General features: G+C 50.2%; 1 protein-coding gene across 2 annotated transcripts in view; it reads right to left on the bottom strand.

The window, feature by feature from the left end:
• LOC140389325 (low-density lipoprotein receptor-related protein 2-like) overlaps positions 1-25,274 on the bottom strand; it is a 534,533-nt gene that overhangs the window by 96,923 nt on the left and 412,336 nt on the right. For both annotated transcript variants that reach the window (XM_072473491.1, XM_072473499.1), the window contains 4 exons: positions 21,873-22,096; positions 17,551-17,725; positions 10,877-11,073; positions 8,235-8,480 (listed from right to left, as the gene is read on the bottom strand). In XM_072473491.1, coding sequence (XP_072329592.1) covers positions 8,235-8,480; positions 10,877-11,073; positions 17,551-17,725; positions 21,873-22,096 — 842 coding nt within the window. The remainder of the gene's footprint in view (positions 1-8,234; positions 8,481-10,876; positions 11,074-17,550; positions 17,726-21,872; positions 22,097-25,274) is intronic.

Raw genomic sequence — 25,274 nt, 5'->3', positions numbered from 1 at the left:
ACTGTTACAGGTCTCGCCAAGACCTGGTAGGTTTGTGTTTCTATTTTAAAGATTTTTGTGGGTCAAAGAGGAACATTGATGTCAGTCTACCTGCACCCCTCCCAACATCACTCTTTGCAATTGTCACCCTCTTCTTACACTACCAATGTCTGCTGCCCCAGCCAAAACGTCTAGTTCAACTTTATGGACGAGTCGTTGCAGTTCGTAACCACTGCAATCAAATGTGAATGAGACCCAGCCCCTAAAATGGATACTGGATGGGCAGTGCCATTTACTACCTGGGGTTTAAAATTCATCCTATGCTGCAATCAGGAAACAGTCTCATACTCACATTTCACAGTCATAAATGCTAACAAGGTAACCTTCTCATTGGGCAAGATAAAACAGCTAAATATGTTCTAAATATCATATGTAGTGGGCTAAATTCACCGCCCCAGGATGCCGGAAATGCAAATTGCCATCAGGCGAAAAATCAGGCGTCCAGCCAAAATTGAGGTTCACGCCAGGCGCCAAACCGAATGCCATGCTCCGGTCCCTCAATGGTGGAGATAACGAGGTTTGCGGCCCTCACTGGCATACAAAACCAGCATTTACATTCATTTACATGTAATTAACGGGTTGGACCCGGTATGCTCCACTCCTCTCAGGCAGAGGTCATGCGGGCGCGATTTGCTGTAGGCATTTACAAGCGGGGACTGTGCGCCATTGCTGCTGAGGGAGAGAGAGAGACGGTAAGCAAAGTTTTAAAAACTGTCAGAAATTGTGAGCTTGCTGAGGGTTGGCTGCCAGGGCTGGTAAGAGTAGCGGGGAGCGACTTGTTGACAGCTCTGTGGATTCGGGATGTTCCCCTCGGGATTGAGGTGGCCTGCTCAGATACAAAAAGAGCAGGGGCCAGCCGGTGAGGTGGGAGAACCAGCTGTCCAACAGCCGAGGAGGAGGTGTGAAGGAGGCACCGCATCAGGGCACGTTTATATGTCGGTGCCTGTCCTTTGAGGAGCTGCTAGATCACATGGGCGCCAGAAACTCCGGTTATCCAGAGAGACCGTGCATCACCTGTGTCAGATGTGGCACCTGGCACGGCAGAGGTATGGAGGAAAACACCCACTCCCGGAGGCCATCAAGGTGACTGTCGCCCTGAACCTTTATGCCTCAGGGTCTTTCCAACCACCGTGCAGGGATCTGTTTGGGGTCTCACAGACATTCGTGCACAGCTGCATCTGCAATGCCTGAGCAGTGGATTATGTCAACTTCAATCTGGACCAGGCACACTAGGATGCTCATGCAGTGGGATTTGCCGCCATCGTTCCATGTCCCAGGACCAGGGTTGATAGATGGGACACATGTCCCCCTACAAGCACTGACTTATCAGGGGGTGTATTTCATCAACAGGAAGGTGTCCCACTCCTTCAATGTGCAGTTGGTGTGACCACCAGCTGTACAACATGCATGTCTGCGCCCAATACCCGGGCAGCGCGCACGGCTCTTACTTCCTGGTGCACTCGTCAGTTCCTGGCAACTTTGAGGCACTCCCTCAGGTGAGGGCTTAGCTATTTGGTGACAAGGGTTACCCGCTGAGGTCTTGGCTAATGTCGCCTGTCCGGAGGCCCCAGACCAAGATGGAGAACCACGACACTGATGCTCATGCAGCGACCAGGAGCGTCATCGAGCGGTGCATTGGCATGCTAAAGCTGCGCTTCCGGTGCCGGGACCGTTCCAGTGAGGTGCTCCAATGGAGTGCTGGGATGGGTGTTGAACATCATGGCTTGCTGTGTCCTGCACAACATCACACAGCAGAGAGGGGATGTGCTGGAGGAGGTGGAAGAATGCCAGACCTTATCTGATGAGGAGGATGATGAGGATGGCCAGGATGAACCAGGCTGGTACCGCAGGCAATCCAATGTGTGTTCCATGGCCGCTGCACACGGGACAACCTGATCACCTCCAGATTTTCCAACTAAGAGACCTGTTCACTGGCGGCTCCGCAGACCTTATCCCACCTCTCCATATCCCTCACCCCGCCACCTCTTTCCAAGTGATGCCCACTTGCGCTCACATCCTCCCTGTCCCTCCTCCCTTCACTCCATCCCACCACCCCAGCTCTCCCTCCCCCCTCCGAGGGTCCAACCAGCATCACTACAGTATGTTTGCCCTGCGTTCCCCCCTCCCCCTGCCACCCACTACCCGGCACACCCTCTACATCCAGTCCAGCCCATCACTCACACCCTTCAGACAGAGTACTGAGGCAGGTCACAGTTTTGGTGCAAAGGTGTTTAATCATGACTATTTACAGTACAGTGTCCTGACCCCTACCATTAACTTATGTACTGCACCTGTGCCAACTTAACTGGAGTCTATTATATTCCAAAGAAAAATTCCAATTAAGGGGCAATTTAGCGTGGCCAATCCACCTACCCTGCACATCTTTTGGGTTGTGGGAGTGAGTGCGACGCAGACATGGGATGGACGTGTAAACTCCACATTGACAGTGGCCCAGGGCTGGCATCGAAGCCGGGTCCTTGGCGCAGTGACTAATTTCCTGATCCTACGTGGCTGACAGGTCCTTCTAGGTGTGACCCCAGACAGCACATCAGAGGTAGAGGCAGCCTTCTGCATATCTCACCCTCTGACCTGAGGTGCCTTTGGCGGCCATCCTCTAGAGGGCCTGGACCTGGTTGGGCTCAGCTGACTTTTGGATGTCAAAGCTAATGAGGTGTCACCCTGTTCTGCCGCTGCCCATGGGATATACCAATGTCAGGTGGGGCGATTCAGAAGCACTGAGGTGTTCCAGCACCTCCCCTGGGGGTGTCACCGGCACAGGCCCCATTACTTTCCTTCACCCTCAGGGTGCTCAATGGCCCCAGGCTATTCCTGGGATGAGGTAAGGCCAAAGTGAGCCCTGGAGGCTCCACCGTCACCTGGTGCTGTAAGTCCTGGAGGCCCAATCTTGTCTGAGCCATGGTCTCGATCCTTCAGCTATGGAACACTGAGACTGGGACATGTCCCTCAGCAAGTGAGACATGCACCTCACTGGCTCAGTCGTGTCCCTCTGGCACTGTGCCAGATCCCTCTGGGACAGTGCTAGCTCCCTTGGTGCTTGGCCCAGGTCAGTCAGAGCTCGGCCAATGCCCTTGACACCCTCAGCCATGAACCTTTATAACTGGGCCAAACTGTGGAGTGCTGCAGCAATGTCCATGTGGGCCCGGTTCAGGTCTGCCTGTGACTGGGCTCCCCTGTCCTGAGCCTCAGCCAAAACCCGCACAGTGTGCCCCAAGCCTTGGACATCTTGACCCATGGCTGTGACTTCATCACCCAAGGCTTCCACCGTGAACTCCACCCTTTCAGTGTTGGCCAGGGTGCCACTCATTGTTGGCATGATCTCCTGTGCCTGAAGGAAGGAGGTTGAACCCATTGCTGATCCTCTCCTGTAAGCCCTGGCTCTGTGTCTGCATCTCCACCAGTGGTGGGATCACTCTTTCCAGAAATGGGATACCTGTGCTGACTACAGCTGGTTCCTGGGATCAGGCAGCCCTCCAACCGCCCATTCCCTCAGGAGTTCCGAGTTCCACCAGATGTGCTGCAGCATGTGTGATGCGCACACCAGAAGGTGACATAGGAGCCTCTTCACTAAATGGCCCACCGAGGTGATAGTCTCCAGGTTGGTGGAGGGTGCAGATGAATGCTGTGCCGAGACGTCAATGTCTTCCCCGGACTGGTCCTCCGGGGTGTGTTGGGGTTGTGGCTGGGAGGGGCGAGGTACTCCAGACGGGTCGTTTTCATCTGTTCGTGATTTTGCAAGACAAAGGACAAACCATATGGTGAGACCTTGGGAAGAAGTGGTCTGGGGGACAGGTGTGACTCACTTGCTATAGAAACATTGCTTTGTATTAGGGGCTCACTTGGTTGTCCCATTCCGAACTCCCTCTGGAAGTTAGCCTTCTCTTCCACCTCCCCGGCTAGCTCCATCACCCTCTGCTTGTTGGCGGTGATGGCCCTGAGGTCTGGCATGACCCTTTTGGTCTTCTCCTGCTCCCGGCGATTATGGGCCGTCTTTTTTGAGGGGACACATTAAGAACATTAACCCTTACCAACTTTTACAGATGCACCATAGAAAGCATCCTATCGGGCTGCATCACAGCCTGGTATGGCAACTGCTCGGCCCAGGACCGCAAGAAACTTCAGAGAGTCGTGAACACCACCCAGTCCATCACACAAACCTGCCTCCCATCTATTGACTCCATCGACACCTCCCGCTGCCTGGGGAAAGCGGGCAGTATAATCAAAGATCCCTCCCACCCGGCTTACTCACTCTTCCAACTTCTTCCATCGGGCAGGAGATACAGAAGTCCGAGAACACGCACGAACAGACTCAAAAACAGCTTCTTCCCCACTGTCACCAGACTCCTAAATGACCCTCTTATGGACTGTCCTCATTAACACTACACCCTGTATGCTTCATCCGATGCCAGTGCTTATGTTGTGTTGCCGTATTATGTATTTTCTTTTATTTCCTTTTCATGTATTTAATGATCTGTTGAGCTGTTTGCAGAAAAATACTTTTCACTGTACCACGGTACACGTGACAATAAACAAATCCAATCCAATCATGGACATGAGCTACACGGGGGGTTTGTAGCTGGTGGCCTGTGTGTGCACAGCACCGGGAGAAAGATGACGATACAGGTGTTGGGGTTTGGTGCAGGCTGGGATGAAAGGGGGATGCAGGAAGGTGGGGAGGCAGGGCGGGGATGAGGAGTGAGAGATGGGAGTGATGCCAGGAGCACAGAGGTGGTGACTCACCCAAGCTGACCAAAGGAGATCATTAATCTTTTTCCGACACTGCCTGCCAGTCCACCTGGTGAAGCCCACGGCGCTCGTCGCCTCTGCACCACCACCCAGGCCCAGTTGACACCCGCCGGCAGTAGCCTTCTGCCCACCCTGGACAAGTTACATTTGCGTCATACAAGTGCCAGGAAATGACCATCTCCAACATGAAAAGATCTAACCATCGCCCCTTGACATTCAATGGCATTACCATCGCTGAATCAGCTACAATCAACATCCTGCGGGTTACCATTGATCAGAAACTGAACTGGACCAGGGCAGGTCAAAGGCTAGGAATCCTAAGCGCGTAGTTCACATCCTGACCCCCCCCAAAGCCTTTCCACCAACTACAAAGCACAAGTCAGGAGGGTAATGGAATACCCTCCACTTGCCTGGATGAGTGCAGCTGCAACAACACTCAAGAAGCAGAACACCATCCAGGAAAAGCAGCCCATTTGATTTCTTCCCCTTCCACAAACATTCACTCCGTCCACTACCGCTAAGCAGTGGCAGCTGCAAGTATAACTCACCAAGGTTCCTTAGACAGCACCTTCCAAACCCATGACCACTACCATCTAGAAGGACAAGAGCAGCAGATACCTGGGAACCCAACCATCTGGAGGTTCCCCTCCAAGTCACTCACCACCCTTACTTGGAAATATATTGCCGCTCCTTCACCGTCGTTGGGGCAAAATCCTAGAACTCCCTCCCTAACAGCACAGTGGGGTACCTACACCTCAAGAAATGCAGCGGTTCAAGATGGCAACTCATCACCATCTTCTGAAGGGCAACTAGGAATGGGCAATAAATGCTGGCCTAACCAGTGATGCCCACATCCCATAACAAATGAACAAAACAGGGTGTCCCACCTCTCCACCACCACATCCAACATCCTGTCCAGCTCTGCATCCGTGAACCAGGGGGCAGCTGTTTGCAGGGCTATCTTCTTGGCTGGAATGAAACTGTGTGGGGAGTCGAGTGCTTATAAGCAGCTCCAGCTTGCCACACTCTCCACCGCCAATTCCGGCCCTAGCGAATCCGATGCCAGTGGCAGTGATAATTGCTCTAGATTCACATTGGCAGAATGTTAGCCCATCAGCATGTCCTGAATTGCTCTGGAATTAGTGTCCCAATGGGAACATGAACCCGCTGTCCCGGGTTCATGTTAACACTTATGGCTGGATTCTCCGATCGGCGACGCCGAAATCGCGTTCGCCTATCAGCCGGAGAATGCATTTTTATGCTGGAATCAGGGGCGGCGCCGTTTTTCTGATGCTCCGCCCCCTCACAAACGGCATATTCAAGGAGTATGCCACACGCCATCGGGATGGCCACAGGATGTCACCTAAGGCCCTCCCCCATGCTCCACCCCCGATGTGCCGAGTCCCCGACGGCGTGGGGCCTGAGTCCGCACAATGTTCGGGGATGCCGTGTGGCGGCTGCGGACTGTTCCAGCGCCACCAAAGTCGGGGGGGGGGGGCCTTTCCGCTGGCAGGGGGGTCTTCACCGAGGGCTGTGGGGACTGGTGGCGGGTGGTCCGGGGGTGGCGAGGGGGGTTACAGGGCAGCAGTTTTTGGCAGTCCGGATCCGCGCATGGCTGGCTCCATGTTGTATGGTGCAGCCGCCGCAGGCCTCCGCTGTTTCCACTCGTGGCCACGGATCCGGCCATTCTGAGGCCATATCCGCAGGCAAAGCCAGGTGGAGGGTCGGTGGGGGGGGGGGCCGACCTTTTGGTCGTAAAAACCAGACGGATCCTGCGGACATAGCTGCAGAATCGTAGAATCCAGCCCATAGTCTCCCAAACAGAGAATCTCACCCAATGTCATTTATTCATGGTGACAAATATACTGGGCTAAATCGTTGGACCTCACTGAGGGTGGGAATGGCATCTAAAAATATGGCACCAGTCACATGCCAGTTTCCCGATACCATTCCCAGTGCTGGTCATTTTAGAGGCAGGTTTGGGGCTAGCAAGGCTACATGCCCCAAGAACCAGGTAGCTGATTAGGCTTACTAAGATCCTTGTGAGCTCAAATGAAGGTGGTTGACTGGGATTTTGCGGTTGGCTTCCAGATTCCTCAAATGACAGAAGGAGCTGTTTAAATACTTGGAGGTAGGCACTGAGATTTCAACACACAGCAGCAGGTTAGCAGGAGGGCAGCACTCCAGGTTCTACACATGTGCGTTAGAGAGCATCCTATCCGGCTGCATCACAGCCTGGTATGGCAACTGCTCGGTCCAAGATCGCAAGAAACTGCAGAGTGTGGTGAACTCAGCCCAACGCATCACACAAACTTGCCAACCGCACATTGATTCTGTATACACCTCCCGCTGCCTCAGGAAGGCAGACAGCATTATCAGAGACCCCTCCCACCCAGGCATTTCCTTCCAGGCCCTTCCATCAGGCAGAAGGTACAGAAGTCTGAAGATCCGCACATCCAGACATAGGAACAGCTTTTTCCCCAGAGCTACAAGACTCCTCAATGACTCCCCCTCTGTTCCCTGTAAGAACACTATTCACAATGCCCTCTGCTGCTCTTGCTCATGTATTTGCTTTGTTTGGCCCCTTGTTCTGAACTGTAACCAAACACTGTTTCTCGATGTACCAGTTGTTAATGTACTCTGTTGATTATTCTTTTTGTCTACTATGTACGCACTGTGTACGTTCCCTCGGCCGCAGAAAAATACATTTCACTGTTCTTCGGTACATATGACAATAAATCAAATCAATCAATCAATCAGGTGCCTTCCTGCGTGTGGATGCAGCCTTTGGTCGGTCCTCCAGCTTTCGGAGCCCTTCTGGTGCCTTTAATTGAACAAGGAACCTGTCATCATGCCAACAGTGTGTGTGCCTCATTAAAAGTCCCATAGAATGACCCCCCCACCCTCCAACAGCAGATTCAGGACCTGGAAGCAATCCTTACTTCTCGAGGGAGAAGCCAGCCCTATTAAATTATGTTGCTGGTAGTTATTTTATTGGTGAACAAATTACCCAATCTTGTTTATAGGAACAAAAGCCTGCAACATTTCTGATAATTGTCAGCATCACCTGCAGCTTCACCTAACCTCTACATTCTCTTCTCTCTGGGAACAGTGTTATTCTTCAAACACACACATCTTATTGCTCGTTAAATTGTTAATTTCGATTCCCTTTTAGTTCTGTTAAACCTGGGGTCAAAATGCTCTGCCATATTTTATCAGGAAGTTTTGTTCTCCCCAATTAAATCCCCCTCTCATACTGCAAAAGGGCAACATTGGCAATTTGCTGTTCACAGCCAACTGCCAAAGGATCCTGATTACAGATGTAAAGTCAGTAAAAGGAAATAAATTAGAGGTAAAGTTACAGGGAACATTTGCTTTTAAATGTTAAAGCCCAATTGATTTCAGGAACATTTTTCTTTATAGATACTCACGGCATTCATTATAGGGCTCATCAGAGTGGTCTCCACAATCGTTATCTACGTCACATTTCCAGGATTGTGGGATACAGTGACCATTATTACATTTAAACTGGCCTGGACGACAGGTTCTAGAAGCACAGCGAGCAGGATCTTCATCCGAATCATCTGTGCAGTCATTCTCCCCATCGCATTGCCAGGCTTCAGGAATACAGTGTTTGTTGGTACATTGCCACTGGTAGCTCTCACATTGATGTCTGACTGCAAAAAGATTAAGCATGAAGTGGGTTTATAAATACTGTTTTCTTTCAATTCGTTAATGTAACTGTTACCGAACAGGACCGAATTTTAACCAGGGCAGGAATTCGGGATGCCGATGCTGAACTGGGTTGTGATCCCAACAACCTTCACAAACGAAAAGCCCAGGAGATTTTAGCTCCAGAGTCTCATTTCTATGCTCGGATGCTGACTAGCGGGTGGGAGTCAAACGTGGTCAGTCATGTTCCTGCTGTCCCTTACCAACAAGATAAGAATAGAATCATAGAATCATAGAATTTACAGTGCAGAGGGAGGCCATTCGGCCCATCGAGTCTGCGCCAGCCCTTGGAAATAGCACCCCACTTAAGCGCACGCCCGTAACCCAGTAACCCCACCAAACCTAAGGGCAATTTTGCATAGCCAATCCGCCTAACCTGCACATCTTTGGACTGTGCGAAGAAACCGGAGCACCCAGAGGAAACCCACACACACGCGAGCAGAACGTGCAGACTCCACACAGACAGTGACCCAGGCCGGGAATCGAACCTGAGACCCTGGAGTTGTGAAGCAACTGTGCTAACCACTGTGCTACCATGTTGCTCCAAGGCTAGAGAAGGGTCAACAAATGCTCAATTGTTAGGGGAGGGTCGTGGGAAACCCAAGGCTGGAGAGGCCCTAGGTATCCTTGTGGCGCCAGAAGAAGCAAATAGACATTCTGCAAGGAATTATGGAGGGGCCCGATAACAGTTCCTTCACTGGTAAGAACCCAAGTGGCAGAGCTGGATGGAATGAATGAGAAAGATGATAAAAAGTATGGATAAAGCAGACATGGAGTTGATTCTTCCTCTTATGGGGCATTCTAGAACGAGAGGTCATAGTCTTAGCTTAAGAGGTAGAAAATTTAAAACAGAGTTGAGGAAAAACTACCTCTCCCAAAGAGTTCCCAAGCCGGGAATCGAACCCGGGTCCAGGTGCTGTGAAGCATCTTGTGCTCTTGCTAGTGTGGCGAGTTTGGAGGAGAGTGGGGCTTGTACTTCGGTGAACCCTGCTGTCTTTCTGCCTCACGCAGAACTATGTTCTGGATGAGAAGGCCTATGGTTGACCTAACGAAGGAGGTTGAGGGGCGACCTGATAGAGGTCTACAAAATTATGAGGGGCATAGACAGAGTGGATAGTCAGAGGCTTTTCCCCGGGGTAGAGGGGTCAATTACTAGGGGGCATAGGTTTAAGGTGAGAGGGGCAAGGTTTAGAGTAGGTGTACGAGGCAAGTTTTTTACGCAGAGGGTAGTGGGTGCCTGGAACTCGCTACCGGAGGAGGTGGTGGAAGCAGGGACGATAGTAACATTTAAGGGGCACCTTGACAAATACATGAATAGGATGGGAATAGAGGGATACGGACCCAGGAAGTGTAGAAGATTGTAGTTTAGTCGGGCAGCATGGTCGGCACGGGCTTGGAGGGCCGAAGGGCCTGTTCCTGTACTGTACATTTCTTTGTTCTTGTTCTTTGTATCTGCCCTGCTGCCCATTGAGGCTTTTAAGTGACCAAGTAGTGACCACTTAAGCAACTTATTGCATCATCACTGGTATTAACCCAACTGCCAGCAGGCCTGTTGCCATGCAGCATGCACAACAGCTATAGTTGTGCTGTCACCACTAGGGTGGGGATACCCATGATCAAAGGCACTCATTGCTTGATCACATGCAGCACAGTAGCATAGTGGTTAGCACTGTCGCTTCACAGCACCAGGGACCAGGGTTCGATTTCCGGCTTGAGTCACTGTCTGTGCAGAGTCTGCACGTTCTTCCCGTGTCTGCGTGGGTTTCCTCCGCGTGCTCAGGTTTGCTCCCATAAGTCCCGAAAGATGTGCTGTTAGGTGAATTGGACATTCTGAATTCTCCCTCTGTGTACCCAAACAGGCAACGGAGTGTGGCAACTAGTGGATTTTCATAGTAACTTCATTGCAGTGTTAATGTAAGCCTACTTGTGGCACTAATAAAGATTATTATTAAGAGACTGGACATTGGGAAGGAGGGGACCATTTAGACCCTTGCTGCTGCTGCCTTTACATCCTTCTCCTGCAACCCCCACCCTGCAAAATCCAAACCTTCCACCCCCAATTACTTAACTATGGCCTGGGTTGGGAGTCCAGTAGGTGCTTTCACTGCATCAGCCAGAGCTTCCCCTGTAGCTCTTTTGAGCACCAGATTCCCCACTCGGAGTCCCAATTGCTCCCCCAGGAGACCCCTTTCTGCTGTTTTGTCCTCAAAGGGTCAATCACCATAGAGGGCAAAACATAGCAACAGATGGTTACAGATAGAATTAAAAGGTGCCAGCCTAGAAACCATGCTGACACTTCGATATTATCTACTACGTTGAAGTCACAATAAGAAATGCTTACTGCAGAGTACAATGTCTTCATCAGATCCATCTGCACAATCGTGATAACTATTACATAAGAAATTGGAGGTGGTGCAGTTGCCATCGTTGCACTGAAACTGTCCAACTCGACAGTAGCGGGTTGGACAGGTGGTAGGTTCGTCTGATCCATCCCTGCAATCTCTTTGTCCATCACATTTCCACCAGATTGGAATACATCTATGACAGACAAAACAACAAAATTAGTCATATATCTCTGCACAATACATTCAACATAAGTGCTCTGAAGAAAAATACCACCATAATTTCAACATTTGCAATATTTCCTCACAGAATAAGAATGTTAAAAATCAGAACAACATATTAGGGGAGGTTTGGGGTACGATTCAACAGCCTTGTCGTGCCCAACTCGGTGTCAGGGCGAAGACATTGGGCGGGATTCACCCATCTGAAGGCAGAGTGTTGATGCAGTCATACAAACTGGAGAGTTTAACGATGGCATCATCGGACCGCTATGTGTAGTGCTCCTCTGCCCTATGGGAGGCCAGCATGGTACTGGAGTGCCCCACCCCGCTCCAGCTGCCGATACCGGCGTCAAATGGGCACCGCGGGTCTGCGCATGCGCGCTGCGACCGGCGCGAATGCGCGCATGCACGGTAGCCCCCTTCTCCGCGGCTGCCCCGACGCAACATGGCGTAGGGCTACAGGGGCTAAAGAGGCCTCCACCAGGAGAGGCCAGCCCACCGACCGGTAGGCCTCGATCGCGGGCTGGGCCACTGTGGAGGCCCCCTGCCCCCTACCAGGCTGCCCCAGACAGGATGGATGCCCTGGTCCCACCAGGTAAGACCAGATGTGAACCGCGCCGGAGGGCCTCGGGCTTTTATGGGCAGCCACTCGGCCAATCCCGGGCGGAGAATCAGCAGGGGGGCTGGCGCCGCACCGACCGCACCGGCGCCAATGGCGCCAATTCTCCGCTCACCGGAGAATCGGCGGACCGGCGTTGGGGCGGCGATTCTCCGACCCGGCGTGGGCTGAGAGAATCCCGCCCATTGAATCTCGCGAGAAGCCTCTCGTGAGATGCACGATGCTCGAAATCTCTCGTGAGATTCAACGGAATCTCATGAGACATTGCGATCTGGATCTCGCACCATTTAGAACTGGTCCACACAAACATGGACCAGTTGTAACAGCACCTGGCGGGGTCTCCCAGGCATTTGGAGACCCCCGTGTGGAAGTAGCACCCTGGCACCTGGACACCTTTTCATTGCCAGCCTGGTACCTTGGCACTGCCATTCAGGGGTGGCACTGCTGGAACACTACCAGGGTGCCAGGCTGACAGTGCCATGGTGTCCCAGTGCCAGGTCAGGCCTGGGAGTGTCTTGCCCATAAGAGGAGGGGCTCGAGGACCCTGGAAGAAGTTGGACAAAGTAGGGGGGGGGGGGCTTCAGAGGGCACGGTGGGGTCACTGCCTTTAAAATTGGCTCCCCGATCCGCAGTTGTCTTCAGCTTTCCAATGCAGGAAATGTCTAAAGTGTGGCCTCAATGGGGTGTTGAATAGTGGGGTCTTTCTCGGTGCTGCAGACGTCAAAAAACGTTAATTACGCCCAAAACTGGACATAGATTTTTTTGGGGGGATGGAATTGTGCCCTTTTTAAGTTCCTATGTCTGTTCCAAAGCATTTTGAATCTGTGTGCTTAAATTAAATTTATGGACAGAAAATTCACTGCCTCCCCATCTGATTTCCAAATGCATTCCTGGTGTACAAGGCTTCTACAATCTATATCTGTTCTGTTGGAGTTACAAGCTTTGACATTATTTGTAAACTAATTGATAACAGATAAGATGTTACCATCCTTCTTTACATTAGATGGGGATGCTGAAAAGATGTCCACAGACGGCAGGAGTCTTGGGGTATTTTAATGAATAGAATATATAATGGCACAATGTGGAAGAGGAGTCTGCAATAAACAGGTGATTTTCCAATAATCCTGGAATGACAATCTCATCAAATTAATGCACATGAATGTCTCATATAGACTAAGAACCAAAACAAAAAGCAGTTTGTCTCCTTGTTATTCACTCTCAAAACATCTCCTTTCAATTTGATCCCTCTTGCCGTATTATTTGTGTTATGATCTTGGTCAAGACCAGCAATCTGTTTTTAAAAAAGAATGTGAAATCCCATGTCAATTTATGGAAAGAATGGGCAGCTAGCCCATCTCTCCTGCTGTGAGTTTTGTTGCGGGCAGGAGCGGACAATGCAGCTGCAAGCAAAAAGGCCGCAAGCCCTCCAACGTAAAAGTAGTTTGTGATTGTGCCAGTGCCGGATTGGTTCTCCCACTGCTCAGTGTTGTGAATGCCGTTTGCATTCATTGCCATCTCATGAACAGCTGCTCATTCAAACGGCTGCTCGCTGGAATCTCGTGGCGCCTTCCAAACTGGTTTCACGTCAGCAGGAAATTACTTTGGCCTCAATGCCGTTTGAAAAATAGTGACGAACGGCAGCACGGTGGCGCAGTGGGTTAGCACTGCGGCCTCACGGCACCGAGGTCCCAGGTTCGATCCCGGCTCTGGGTCACTGTCCGTGTGAAGTTTGCACATTCTCCCCGTGTTTGCGTGGATTTCGCCCCCACAACCCAAAGGATGTGCAGGATAGGTGGATTGGCCACGCTAAATTGCCCCTTAATTGGGAAAAAATGAATTGGGTACTCTAAATTTTTTTTAAAAGAAAAGGAGTGACATGCACATGTTGAAACTCAGTTTGCTCGTGTCTTCGAGGTGAGTATGGCGTATGTAGCCTACCTGCCATAGTGCTGTGTCAGACTTGATATGATGAATGTCACACTGCTGTCAGGTTGTTCTGCTCCTGCTATTTGTGCACAGTGTCCAGAAAGACATCACTGTGCTGTGGTACTCTTACAGTCCGCCACTTTTAAATACTGCCCAATACTATGGCTGGGGTTGGGATGTGCAGGGGTCTTCCGCTCCAGGTGGGTGACACCGTTTTCCACTGGGACACCACTATACACAGGCAGAACTCCACTTTCAGAACTGAGCATTTCGACCAGGGATAGGGTATGAGGGGAGGTTAGGGATGATGAGCACAAGAGGGAGCAATAGGGAAGGAAGGCTGTGCAAAGACTGTGAGAGAAAGATGAACAAAAGAAAGGCAATGGTGAAATGAGGCTGCAAGGGCTGTGAGGAGGAAAAGATGACAGGATGGAAGGCAGAAAGGCAAGGAGGTGGAGGAGGAGAGCAAAGGGTAGATTGAGGGGTGGGAAGCTGGAGCCTGACCAGGGTATACGAAACACGACAATCAAGGGGGTCAAAGGGAAAACACATGTTTGACTGGAAGGGGATGCATGCAAACTATGGCAGGCATTTTCAAAGTGGGGATCGCGACCCGCGGGTGGGTAGCGGGTGGGTGTCAGGAGGGTCACGGAGCCATCCATCGCAGTGTTCCTGATCGCGTGAATTCAGACGCAATGGCTGTAGCAGCCGGCTTTTACAAATGTCGGCTGCGAGCAGCTTTGAAAATGCGGGCGTGCTGCGCATGTATGACCGCTCATCAGTGCGCATGCCCAGAGGGAATCACCGCTTCCTCCTGACGTCAGCGCACTGACCCAGGAGAAGGTTTTTAAAAAAATTTAATTCAGTTTATCTGCATGTTCAGTCTTGAACATGCCCAATGGCTGAGCCTGCAGAACTCTCTTTGATAGTGAATTTTAGAGATTAAAAAGATTCACAATACTTTGAGTTAAGTAATTCCTCCTCATCTATGTCTCAAATAGTTGCATTGTAATTTGCAGACGATATCCCCACGCTATAAATCACCCATCTGAGGAAAACTTGCATTCTGCATCTGCTCCGTCGAGTCCTGAGAGAATACTGTCTGTTTCAATGAGGTAATGTCTCATTCTTCACTGCCCTAGACTACAGAATATAAGCCCAGGCTCACCTCTTGCATTAAAGGCAAAGGAAAATGGAGGATCGCAAAGGTCGGCCGGCGTGTGTGGCGAAGGTCGGCCATTGTAAGTCCCAAAGGATGGCCGGTGGATAAAAATGGGTCCCGGGCAAAAAGGTTTGAAAAATACTGGACTATGGAATAGGGAGGGGGAGGGGGGTGTTGTTAGTGTGGCACAAGAGAGATGAGTCACACAGAGACTCAGAAGGTCAGGGTGTGGTTTGGGAGAGAACAATGCGGGGCTGCATTCTCCGTCATATCAGGAACTTCGCTCCCAGCGGCAGAGAATCCAGCGCCGGGCAGAAAAATAGCTATAATGTTTACAAACATCAAGCTGTGATTGAAAGCTCCTGGACTACATCAAAGAGAGTTAAGTGCTTTCTGTTAGTTTCACAGCTGACTACTTCAAAGCCACTCAAGCGTGAAGGGAGATGAGTGAAACAATGCAGACAGCTGGGTGTGTGTGGAAGTTGTCAATCACAGCATAGGGAAAGCAATTTCACAAATAAATGAATGAATGGCTTGCAGATAAAATATCTGAGGGGGTTTAAACCCAGCTGACTGTTTTTTTCTTTCCAGGAATTGACAGGTGCTGCTTCCTGTGACTGAGCCAGCAGCTATATTGCACAGGTGAGTTTTAAAGCAGTGATTTTTTTTGCTGCCTCTGCCTGGACTGCTTTCCAGCTTCCAGACAAGAATCTCTCTTCTAGGGAGTTTCCAGGCAGGTGTCACCATTCTAGGGAGCTTCCAGACAAGGGTCTCTCTCATGGGGGTCTATGGTGGGGGTCTCTTGAATGAGGAGGTTTCTGGTGGTGTTCTCATTATTTAGGATATCTCTGATGGGGACCTCTTTATTTATGGGGTCTCTGGTGGGTCCTCCTTAATTAAGGGTTCTCTGGTTGGGGGATGGTCGTGTGAGTCGGGTCAACCTCATACTGTGGAGGGGGATGCTGAATTTCATTGAGGAGTGTTGTGCTGAATTGCATTGTGGGGAGAGGGGAGCCTAGCAGCCAGACCTCACTATCAGGCCGCACGCTAAAAATGGTGGCCCGATAGCGGTAAATCTCTCGCAATCCTCACCATGCATAAGTGTGCCATGGCGAACAATTGGGACTCACTTCCTGATTTGCATTTCCAGCGTGAGTGCAAATAGGTGCGGTTCAGCTCCAGTGGGAGAACATAGTCTCCAAGATGGAAAATCCCAACCTTGGTGGATTAAATCTTGCATAAGAGGCATGGAACAGCTGGAGCAGAGTAGAAGGTCACTGATTGGTAGGAACTAGGAGAGATTGCAACAAAGATGTGTAGGTCAGGAGACAGAAGAAGCATTAATAGCAGAAGATGCTAGTAGTTATATCAAGTACTTATACTTAAAGTACTTATACTTAAAGTACTTACAAAAGGTATCGGAATGTGTTAACGGGAGAATAACGTCAGTGTTCAGAGAAAGCAAAACGTAAGAACAAGTGGCAGACGGCTCCGTGGGGAAAATGGGAGGTTTTCATTGAGACAAAAAATGCTTTCGGTATAAAAAAGGGTCAAGATGGAGGAGCAAGGTCACAGTTTAAAGTTGTTGAACTCAATGTTGAGTCCTGAGTGCTGTAACCTGCCTACTTGCAAGGTGAGGTGCTGCTCCTCCAATTTGTGTTGGACTTTAGTGGAAGTCACCCAGTCTAAATATCATCAATCTCAGGCACAAAGTCCTTTAAAATATGTCTTCCCCACACAGAATTTAAGGTCCTCTTTTTCTAGGATTTAAACTTAATCCTCAGCCAACAGCAGTGCACAACCAACCCGAGTTCCATGGGCATTGTCTTCACCAAAAATGACATGTCTGCTGAACTTCCTCCACTCTGCTTATGATGGTCTGGGTGGTGTAGATCCAACAGCATTATCTTCAAGTAACAAAAATAACTGCAGCAACTATGTCTTTGCTTGTTCGAAGCTTCTTATAGAATCATAGAATTTACAGTGCAAAGGGAGGCCATTCGGCCCATCGGGTCCGCACCAGCCCTTGGAAAGAGCACCCTACTTAAGCCCACGCCTCCACCCTATCCCCGTAACCCAGTAAACCCCCCGTAACCTTTTGGACACTAAGGGGCAATTTAGCATGGCCAATCCACCTAACCTGTACATCTTTGGACTGTGGGAGGAAACTGGAGCACCAGGAGGAAACCCATGCAGGCGCGGAGAGAAAGTGCAGACTCCGCACAGACAGTCATCCAAGGCCAGAATTGAACCTGGGACCCAGGAGCTATGAGGCAGCAGTGCTAACCACTGTGCCAAGGTGCTGCCCTCCTGACTTCTTCAGCCTGCCTGTACAGGAGCACTGGACTCAGCATCTACTGAGCTCTGATGGCTCTGTCTCCTTTTATATCATTTCAACAAGATGGTTTGGTTTCCAATCTCAGCTTCAGTCTTATCTCACTTAAAAAATGGAAGAATCAGTTTCCTTTCTCAGTTTCCCTTTTCAATTAGGGTCTTTCACAAAAAATTCAAGCTTTGAAACAACGGATTCCATCACGTTTGAAACAATCAGCTTCGCTTGCTTGACACAATAAATGTAACTGTAGTTACCCTTACATTAGAATACAATCATAATTAAATAAAATGCAAAAAAGATAACAATTGTAATTCTGAAATATAAACAGAAAATGTTGTGAGCGTAGTTCAAATTAAATAGGAGCATAAGATGCAAAGACTCAAGAAAAATGCAGTATTGATTATTGTACCTTTCATTGTCTAGACATCTGTATTGTGTACTTGTGCACATGGGGATACAGTGATTGGTGCTGTCAGACTGCTTCATGAAGTTATCTGGGCATTCACATGTGTAGCCTTGCCCGTCTTCAGCTATCAGGCACAGATGGGAGCAGCCACCATTATTTGAATCACAGGGATTGTTTGCTGGAAAGAGGAGAGGTATAAAAAGTGATAGTTTTCACAGGAATTTATTTCAGTCCATTTCTAAGGAAACAGAATAAACATTGGAACGGCAGCATAAGGCTGCATATTGACTCCAGAGTAAAGGCAAATAGCTCACACACCCCGAATCTTTGAGCATTTTCCAAATGCAGTTTTCATTTCTAATTCAAAGAAGAACGTTTTGATTATCTATTGATTTCACTTCAGAAAGTACTGTATTGGCTGCCAACAGTTTGAGCTGCACGTTGCTCATAAAAAGCTATGTCAAAATGCAGTAATTTCTATTTTATTTTGATTCATATATTTCTCGGGCTGGATTCTCCATTATTGGGACAATGTCCCCACGCCGTCGTCAAAACTGTGGACTTTCACGGCAGAAAAACTGGCGTGAAAGGGCCACATATTCCTAGCCCTGCAGGGAGCTAGCAATGACCCAGCGTTATAATAGCAGCGTTTGTTGCAGATATGGGCCCCCCCACTTCCGGGTCAGAGGCCGCGCATACGCACGGTGGCGGCCTCCAGCAGCCGCGCCGTGCTCCATGGCAGACTCAGACCATGGAGCTGGACCCTAAACAGAGTGCCCCCGATCGGCCGCGCGCCCGACCCTGACCGCCTGCCCAAAAATTGCCCGGCCCCGTATTAGGTCCCCCCTGCCCTCCGATCGGCCCACCCCCAACCAGGGCGGCCGCGGACTGAGTCGGCAGCCGCCACGCTAGTATCCCGACCGACAGGGCCATGTTAGATCCATGCCGTTGGGACTTCGGCCGGTCGGGGGGGGAGAATGGCGGGGTGGTCCTCCATCAATGGCCGCAGGTAGGTGATATGCAGCGTTGCGTACTCTCTGATTATGCCACTTTTCGGGGCCCGGAGAATCGGGGACCGGCTCCGGTCCCGATTCCATGCGGGGAAATGGATTCTCCGTCTCAGCGCCGGCAGCAATTTCGGTGTCAGGGTGTGGAGAATCCAGCCCCTTATGTTTGCTGTGGATTCTCACCGTGTTTGACCATACAACAACCTGTGACTTGTGATTGGGTTAATATATTAGCATGGATTGAGTATTGGTTAATGGGCAGAGGCTGAAAACCTGTGTGGTGGGATTCTCCATTCCTGAGAATAAGTGTTAATGAACTTCCATGACAGCAAAACTGGCACTGAACCTGGACTGATTCAGCGATTATTGAGGGGCTAGCACATTCACCATGTGGAACACTATCGATTCCAATGAGAAACGGTGTAGGATTCGGCGGGTCCGTGATTGACACTCAAGAGGCTGACAAGCTGCAGCCGCATATACACAAGATAATCCCCACACACACTCATATAATCATAGAATTCACAGTGCAGAAGGAGGCATTCAGCCGATCTAGTCTGCACCGGCCCTTGGAAAGAGCACCCTACCCAAGCCCACACCTCCACCCTATACCCACACCTCCATCCTATCCCAGTAACCCCACCTAACCTTTTTTGGACACTAAGGGCAGCTTAGCATAGCCAATCCACTTAACCTGCACATCATTTGACTTTGGGAGGAAACCGGAGCACCCGAAGGAAACCCACGCAGACATGGGGAGAACGTGCAGATTCCACACAGACCGTGACCTAAGCCGGGAATCGAACCTGGGACCCTGGAGCTGTGAAGCAACTGTGCCAACATGTGCTACTGTGCTGCCCACGGTAGCACAGTGGTTAGCACAGTTGTTTCCCAGACAACAAGATAGCACTGGTTATGCTGGAGCGGGCCCGTCCCATTGATTGGTCGGCTGGGGCCAGAGGGTACTTAAGGGGGGTGGCCTGGGGGGGTGGTGGGGAAACCATACGACCTGTGGCCATAGGTTCACAATGGGCAGTCAGCGGCATACGCAGCTGCATGGCTGCATTGCAGGCTGCAGCAACGGTGCTCCATGCCCATCCACATCGACCCCACAACCCACCTCTAGGCCACCCCCCGCTACTCCCCCGGCCCTGGCAGAAGCCCCCGGCCAGCGGCACAGCTGTCAGAAAATGATGGCGATGTTGGGCACTTTCTGTACTCCCTCTCTCTCCCTCAGCAGCCATGACCCCAGTTTCACAATTTTTAAAAGCACAAAGGAACCTCGCACTCGCAAGTTCGGCCCATCGGAGGCGGAGAATCGCAGAGGCCCCGGAGAATAGTGGGTCAGGCCTGCTAATGATAAGCAAATAGTGTTTACTGTACATGCGTTCTGGAATGCATTGATGCCCTGTGGTGATAGAGAATTGCGATTTGGCGTGAAATCGGCGTCCCCACCCAATCGTGTTTCGTGATTCCAGTGTCGGCCAATGGTGAATCCCGCCCTTGGTCACTCCCTGACAAGCTGGGTGGCAAGGCACTTTTATTCAGGTGGGGGGGTGGCTGGCGGTGACTGATTAAGTCCATGGGAATGTGAAGGAATAAAGATCAAATGATATAGAATTAGAACAAAAAACAAAGAAAAGTACAGCACAGGAACAGGCCCTTCGGCCCTCCAAGCCTGCGCCGACCATGCTGCCCGACTAAACTACAATCTTCTACACTTCCTGGGTCCGTATCCCTCTATTCCCATCCTATTCATGCATTTGTCAAGATGCCCCTTAAATGTCACTATCGTCCCTGCTTCCACCATGTCCTCTGTCAGCGAGTTCCAGCCACCCACTACCCTCTGTGTAAAAAACTTGCCTCGTACATCTACTCTAAACCTTGCCCCTCGCACCTTAAACCTATGCCCCCTAGTAATTGACCCCTCTACCCTGGGAACAAGTCTCTGACTATCTACTCTGTCTGTGCCCCTTAAAAGTTTGTAGATCTCTATCAGGTCGCCCCTCAACCTCCAATGAGAACGAACAAAGTCTATTCAACCTCTCCTCATAGCTAATGCCCTCCATACCAGGCAACATCCTGGTAAATCTCTTCAGCATCCTCTCTAAAGCCTCCACATCCTTCTGGTAGTGTGGCGGCCAGAATTGAACACTATACTCCAAGTGTGGCCTAACTAAGGTTCTATACAGCTGAAACATGACTTGCCAATTTTTATACTTAATTCTTCGGCCAATGAAGGCAAGCATGTGACTACCTTCTCCACTTGTGTTACCCCTTTCAGTGACCTGTGGACCTGTACACCTAGATCTCTCTGACTGTCAATACTCTTGAGGGTTCTGCCATTCACTGTATATTCCCTACCTGTATTAGATTTTCCAAAATGCCTTACCTCACATTTATCCGGATGAAATTCCATCTAAATCCTGCTGTATCCTCTGACAATCCTCATCACTATCCACAATTCCACCAACCATTGTGTTGTCAGCAAACTTACTAATCAGACCAGTTATATTTTACTCCAAATCATTTATATATACTCCGAACAGCAACGGTCCCAGCACTGAACCCTGTGGAACGCCACTAGTCACAGCCCTCCAATCAGAAAAGTACCCTTCCATTGCTACTCTCTGCCTTCTATGACCTAGCCAGTTCTGTATCCATCTTGCCAGCTCACCTCTGATCCCGTGTGACTTAGTACAGGAATATTAAGTTAATAGTTACTTTGGATAAATTCACAGTAACACATATTTTAACTGGGGTCAAAACCCCCTTCACGACAATGTGAAGTCGCTGATAAGAATTACACAGGCTAAAAAGCAATATCTTGGGGATTCTTCCTATGACACTCATGCATAAGCTACAATACTAGCTCTGGTAGGTAAAACCACAAAACATAAAAAAAGAAAGGCTAAACATCAAGTTTACCATCTTACTGGACGCATATCTTAACTAAGCACCATTGACCAAAGTGACTGCAATGTAAAGTCCAGTTTTCTGCAAAAGATTCAAAATACCCTTTTCTAGAAGGTGTGGTTTGGGGCAGCGGAATGGCCCACTATTGGCGGAATGTTCTGGTCCCGCCGGTGGCGCTGGTTTTTTCCATGGCTCATACCCTTCGCCGCCAGGGAACATGCTGTGAGGGCCACCATCAACGAGACCAGAAGATCCAGCCAGTGGGAAAGGCTGGAAATTTTCAGTCCAAGAAATTAATGTACAAGATTAAATCATTCCATGATTTAGCTTGCAATGCAGCAGATAACAATATGCAAAATGAAATGTTACATTTTATGTCAACTTCACAGATTGCACTCTTACCAATTGGCTGTCTGTATGGATGATATACATGGATGTCAAATGGTCTGTGGGTGGCATTCACTAACAACACCCTGCCTTCCCCAGTGTATTTATTTGCTTTCTCCACTGATTTTGTGTTCCAATCAGTCCAATATATTGTATCCTCAAATAGGCTAATGGCAAATGGGTGGCCTAGGGTTCCATCAAATACTGTATGCCGATGGCTCCCATCCAGGTTGGAAAATCTACAAAAGACAATGGCCATTTATGATCCCATCAGAGTGTCACAATAACAAATACAAAATACATCTTGAGCAATGGACTTCCAGAGTTCCAGCTAAAATCCAGTCTTGATCATCACACAATGAGAATTCTGAAGATTTCTTTTGCCTGACTGATCATCACAATAAGATTAAATGAGTGGCAAATGTGGAAACGCACGTGGCTTAGATTACCTTAATCTTTCAGGAGAAAATGACAGCTGTGGGGCTTTATTGAAACAAAATTAAAATGTAACTAGTAACTCAAAATAAAGACATTTTAATGTAAATATATTCCATGACCAATATTTCAATGATGTGGAGATGTGGCATTGGACGGGTGAGCACAGTAAAAAGTCTGACAACACCAGATTAAAGTCCAACAGGTTTGTTTCGAATCACTAGCTTTCGGAGCACTGCTCCTCCCTCAGGTGAATGAAGAGGTGGGTTCCAGAAACATATATATAGACAAAGTCAAAGATGCCAGACAATGCCTGGAATGCGAGTCTTTGCAGGTAATTTGTCTATATATATGTTTCTGGAACCCACCTCTTCATTCACCTGAGGGAGGAGCAGTGCTCCGAAAGCTAGTGATTCGAAACAAACCTGTTGGACTTTAACCTGGTGTTGTAAGACTTCTTACAACATTTCAATATATGCTCAGATGTTTCTGCGAACTGGTGTTGTTTGATTTTCCATTCATGCATCTAATCAAACACAGGAGGCGAGACTCTATTTGGGAGACAAAGGGCAAAATTCTCCAAAACAGAGACTAAGGGAGCGATCTAACGAAAAAACAATAGAGCCAGGCGCTGCGTAGGATTCGCAGGGTTGTTCCCGCTGCTTATAGCAGCAGAAATGATGCCGCTATTGAATGGCACTCTGTCTTTTTCGCGATCTCCACAAGTAACTCCACGCCAAGGCCATACTCGGCTACATTTCCTGCATTGCGGAGATCCGCTTGCTCATCAGTGCAGAAAGAGATTGGGGTGCCAGAACTTTTGGCCCCCTGATGCGACACCCGGACCCCCCCCCCCCCCCCCCCCCCCCAAGACCCTAACCCATCTGTTGTGGGGTCCTCGGGCCCTACCCCTGGTGTGGGCAGAACTATACCCCGGGCATGATGGCACTGCCAGCCTAGAACCCTGTCAGTGTTCCTGCCAGACTGGCAATGGCACCTGGGCAATCTGGGTGGCACTGCCAGAGTGCCCAGGTGGCATGGCCATGGTGCCAGGCTGGCAGTGCCATCATGCCCAGATGGCATCAGCAGTGCCAAGCTGCCACCCTGCCCAAAGGCCAACCACCCGGGGGTCACCTGGGATCATGTGGGAGACCCCCTCCCCCCCCAAGTGCCCATTTGTGCGGACCAGTGCTGAACAGTGTCCGGTTTGCGGTCTCCTCGCCGAGGCCAGTAGATCCCACTTGCCGGTTAGATCCGGCATCAGCAGAGTTAAGTGAGCAGCTTACTTAACTATGCATGTCTGGATCCCTATTATGGGCAGGATCCAGATCATGAGATCTCATTAGACCTCACGTGGCGTAACAACCACCGGGAATCCCAGAAGAGGGCTCTTGCAGGATCTACCAACCGCATCCCGTATGGATCTGGCGGGATGTGGCTGGTGCATCGCGCCGCAAGTGTTGACGCCGGAGCTGAATTGCATGTGGGTTGTGTTCCCGTCAGGGGGGCTATTTCTCAAGGAATTCACGACCTGGTAATGGGCCAGCACTCTGCCCACTTGAATCCAACGCAATTCTCATTCCCGCCGGCATCGGATTCGCTGGGGCCGAACTGGCGTTGGAGAGCTTGAGAACCTGGAGTTACTTATAAGCACTCCATTCCTGACACATTCTATTGCCAGCCAATAAGATGGCTCCACGAAGAGTTGCATCCCGATTTGCAGATGGGAGCTTGACTGATGGAGTTAAGGAGAAGCACCCTCTTCCCCAGCATGGCTACCACATGCGGTTGTCAACCAGGCCTGGGCGGAGGTGGCTGAGGCGCGCAGAGCGGTGAGCCTCACCAGAGGGACTGTCATGCAGTGCTGCAAGAAGATGAATGACCTCCTTGTGAGAGTCACCACCTCTGTCCCCTTGGCATCACTCCCTTCCCTCACTACTCATATCACCCTCCCACTCCCCGAGAGGCCAATCAAAACCCATATGCCTGTATCTCCCTCACATCCCACTCCGCACCAAACCACAAAACCTGCATTATAATCTCTGGCCAGCTGTCTTGCACACACATATCACCAGCTACAGAACCCCTGTGTAACTCGCCTCCAAGCGTCTCACCATGTCCTTAATGTGTCCCCTCGGAAAAGACGGCCCATAACAGAAGGGAGTGGGAGAAGACCAGAGGGGTGCCCCTGACCTCCCAGTCACAAAGGGTCATAGCTGAGGGCGACAAGAGCATTGGCCGCGTGCTGACTGACCTGGCCCAGGCACAGAGGGACATGACTAACTCGCTGAGGGACGTGTCCCAGTCTCCATGCTCCATGGTTGAGGGCATTGAGACCCTGGTTGAGACGAGAGTGGGCCTCCCAGACTGGCAGGCCAAGTGATGGTGGAGCCTCCGGAGCTCACTCGAGCCATACTTCCATGCAATGGAATAGCCCAGGGGCCATCAAGCACCCTGAGGGAGGAAGAGGTAATGGGGCCCATGCCGGTGCCTCCCGCAGGGGAGGTACTGGAGCACCTCAACATCTTTAAAAAATTCATTCATGGGACTTGGACGTCGCTGGTTAGACCAGCATTTATTGTTCATCCCTAATTGCCCTTGAGGGGGCAGTTAAGAGACAACCACATTGCTGTGCATCTGGAGTCACATGTAGGCCAGATCAGGTAAGGATGGTAGATTTCCTTCCCTAAAGGACATTAGCGAACCTGAATCCCCTGCACCTGTTACTGGCACATCTCTTGGGCAGCGGGCCTTTCCCCAGCAGTGAGTGGGACTTGAGAGCCTTTATCCTCACCCATCCATGTCAACATGGGTGCCGGTGGCTGCCACAACCCTTGTCAGCAATAGGCACTGCAGCCCTGTCCTGTCTCCCCAATGGGTTCTACTGTGGGTGTCCTCATTGGGTGGGTTGTGTGAATCCCGCCAGCAGGGTGGCACCTGACTGTGCGGTGGAGTGGGTCACGGTGTGCCACCAATCACCTC

This window comes from Scyliorhinus torazame, chromosome 2, assembly GCF_047496885.1.
Source record: "Scyliorhinus torazame isolate Kashiwa2021f chromosome 2, sScyTor2.1, whole genome shotgun sequence".
NCBI lineage: Eukaryota > Metazoa > Chordata > Chondrichthyes > Carcharhiniformes > Scyliorhinidae > Scyliorhinus > Scyliorhinus torazame.
The sequence above is the reverse complement of the archived record's forward strand: the minus strand, read 5'-3'. Positions and strand labels throughout refer to the sequence as shown.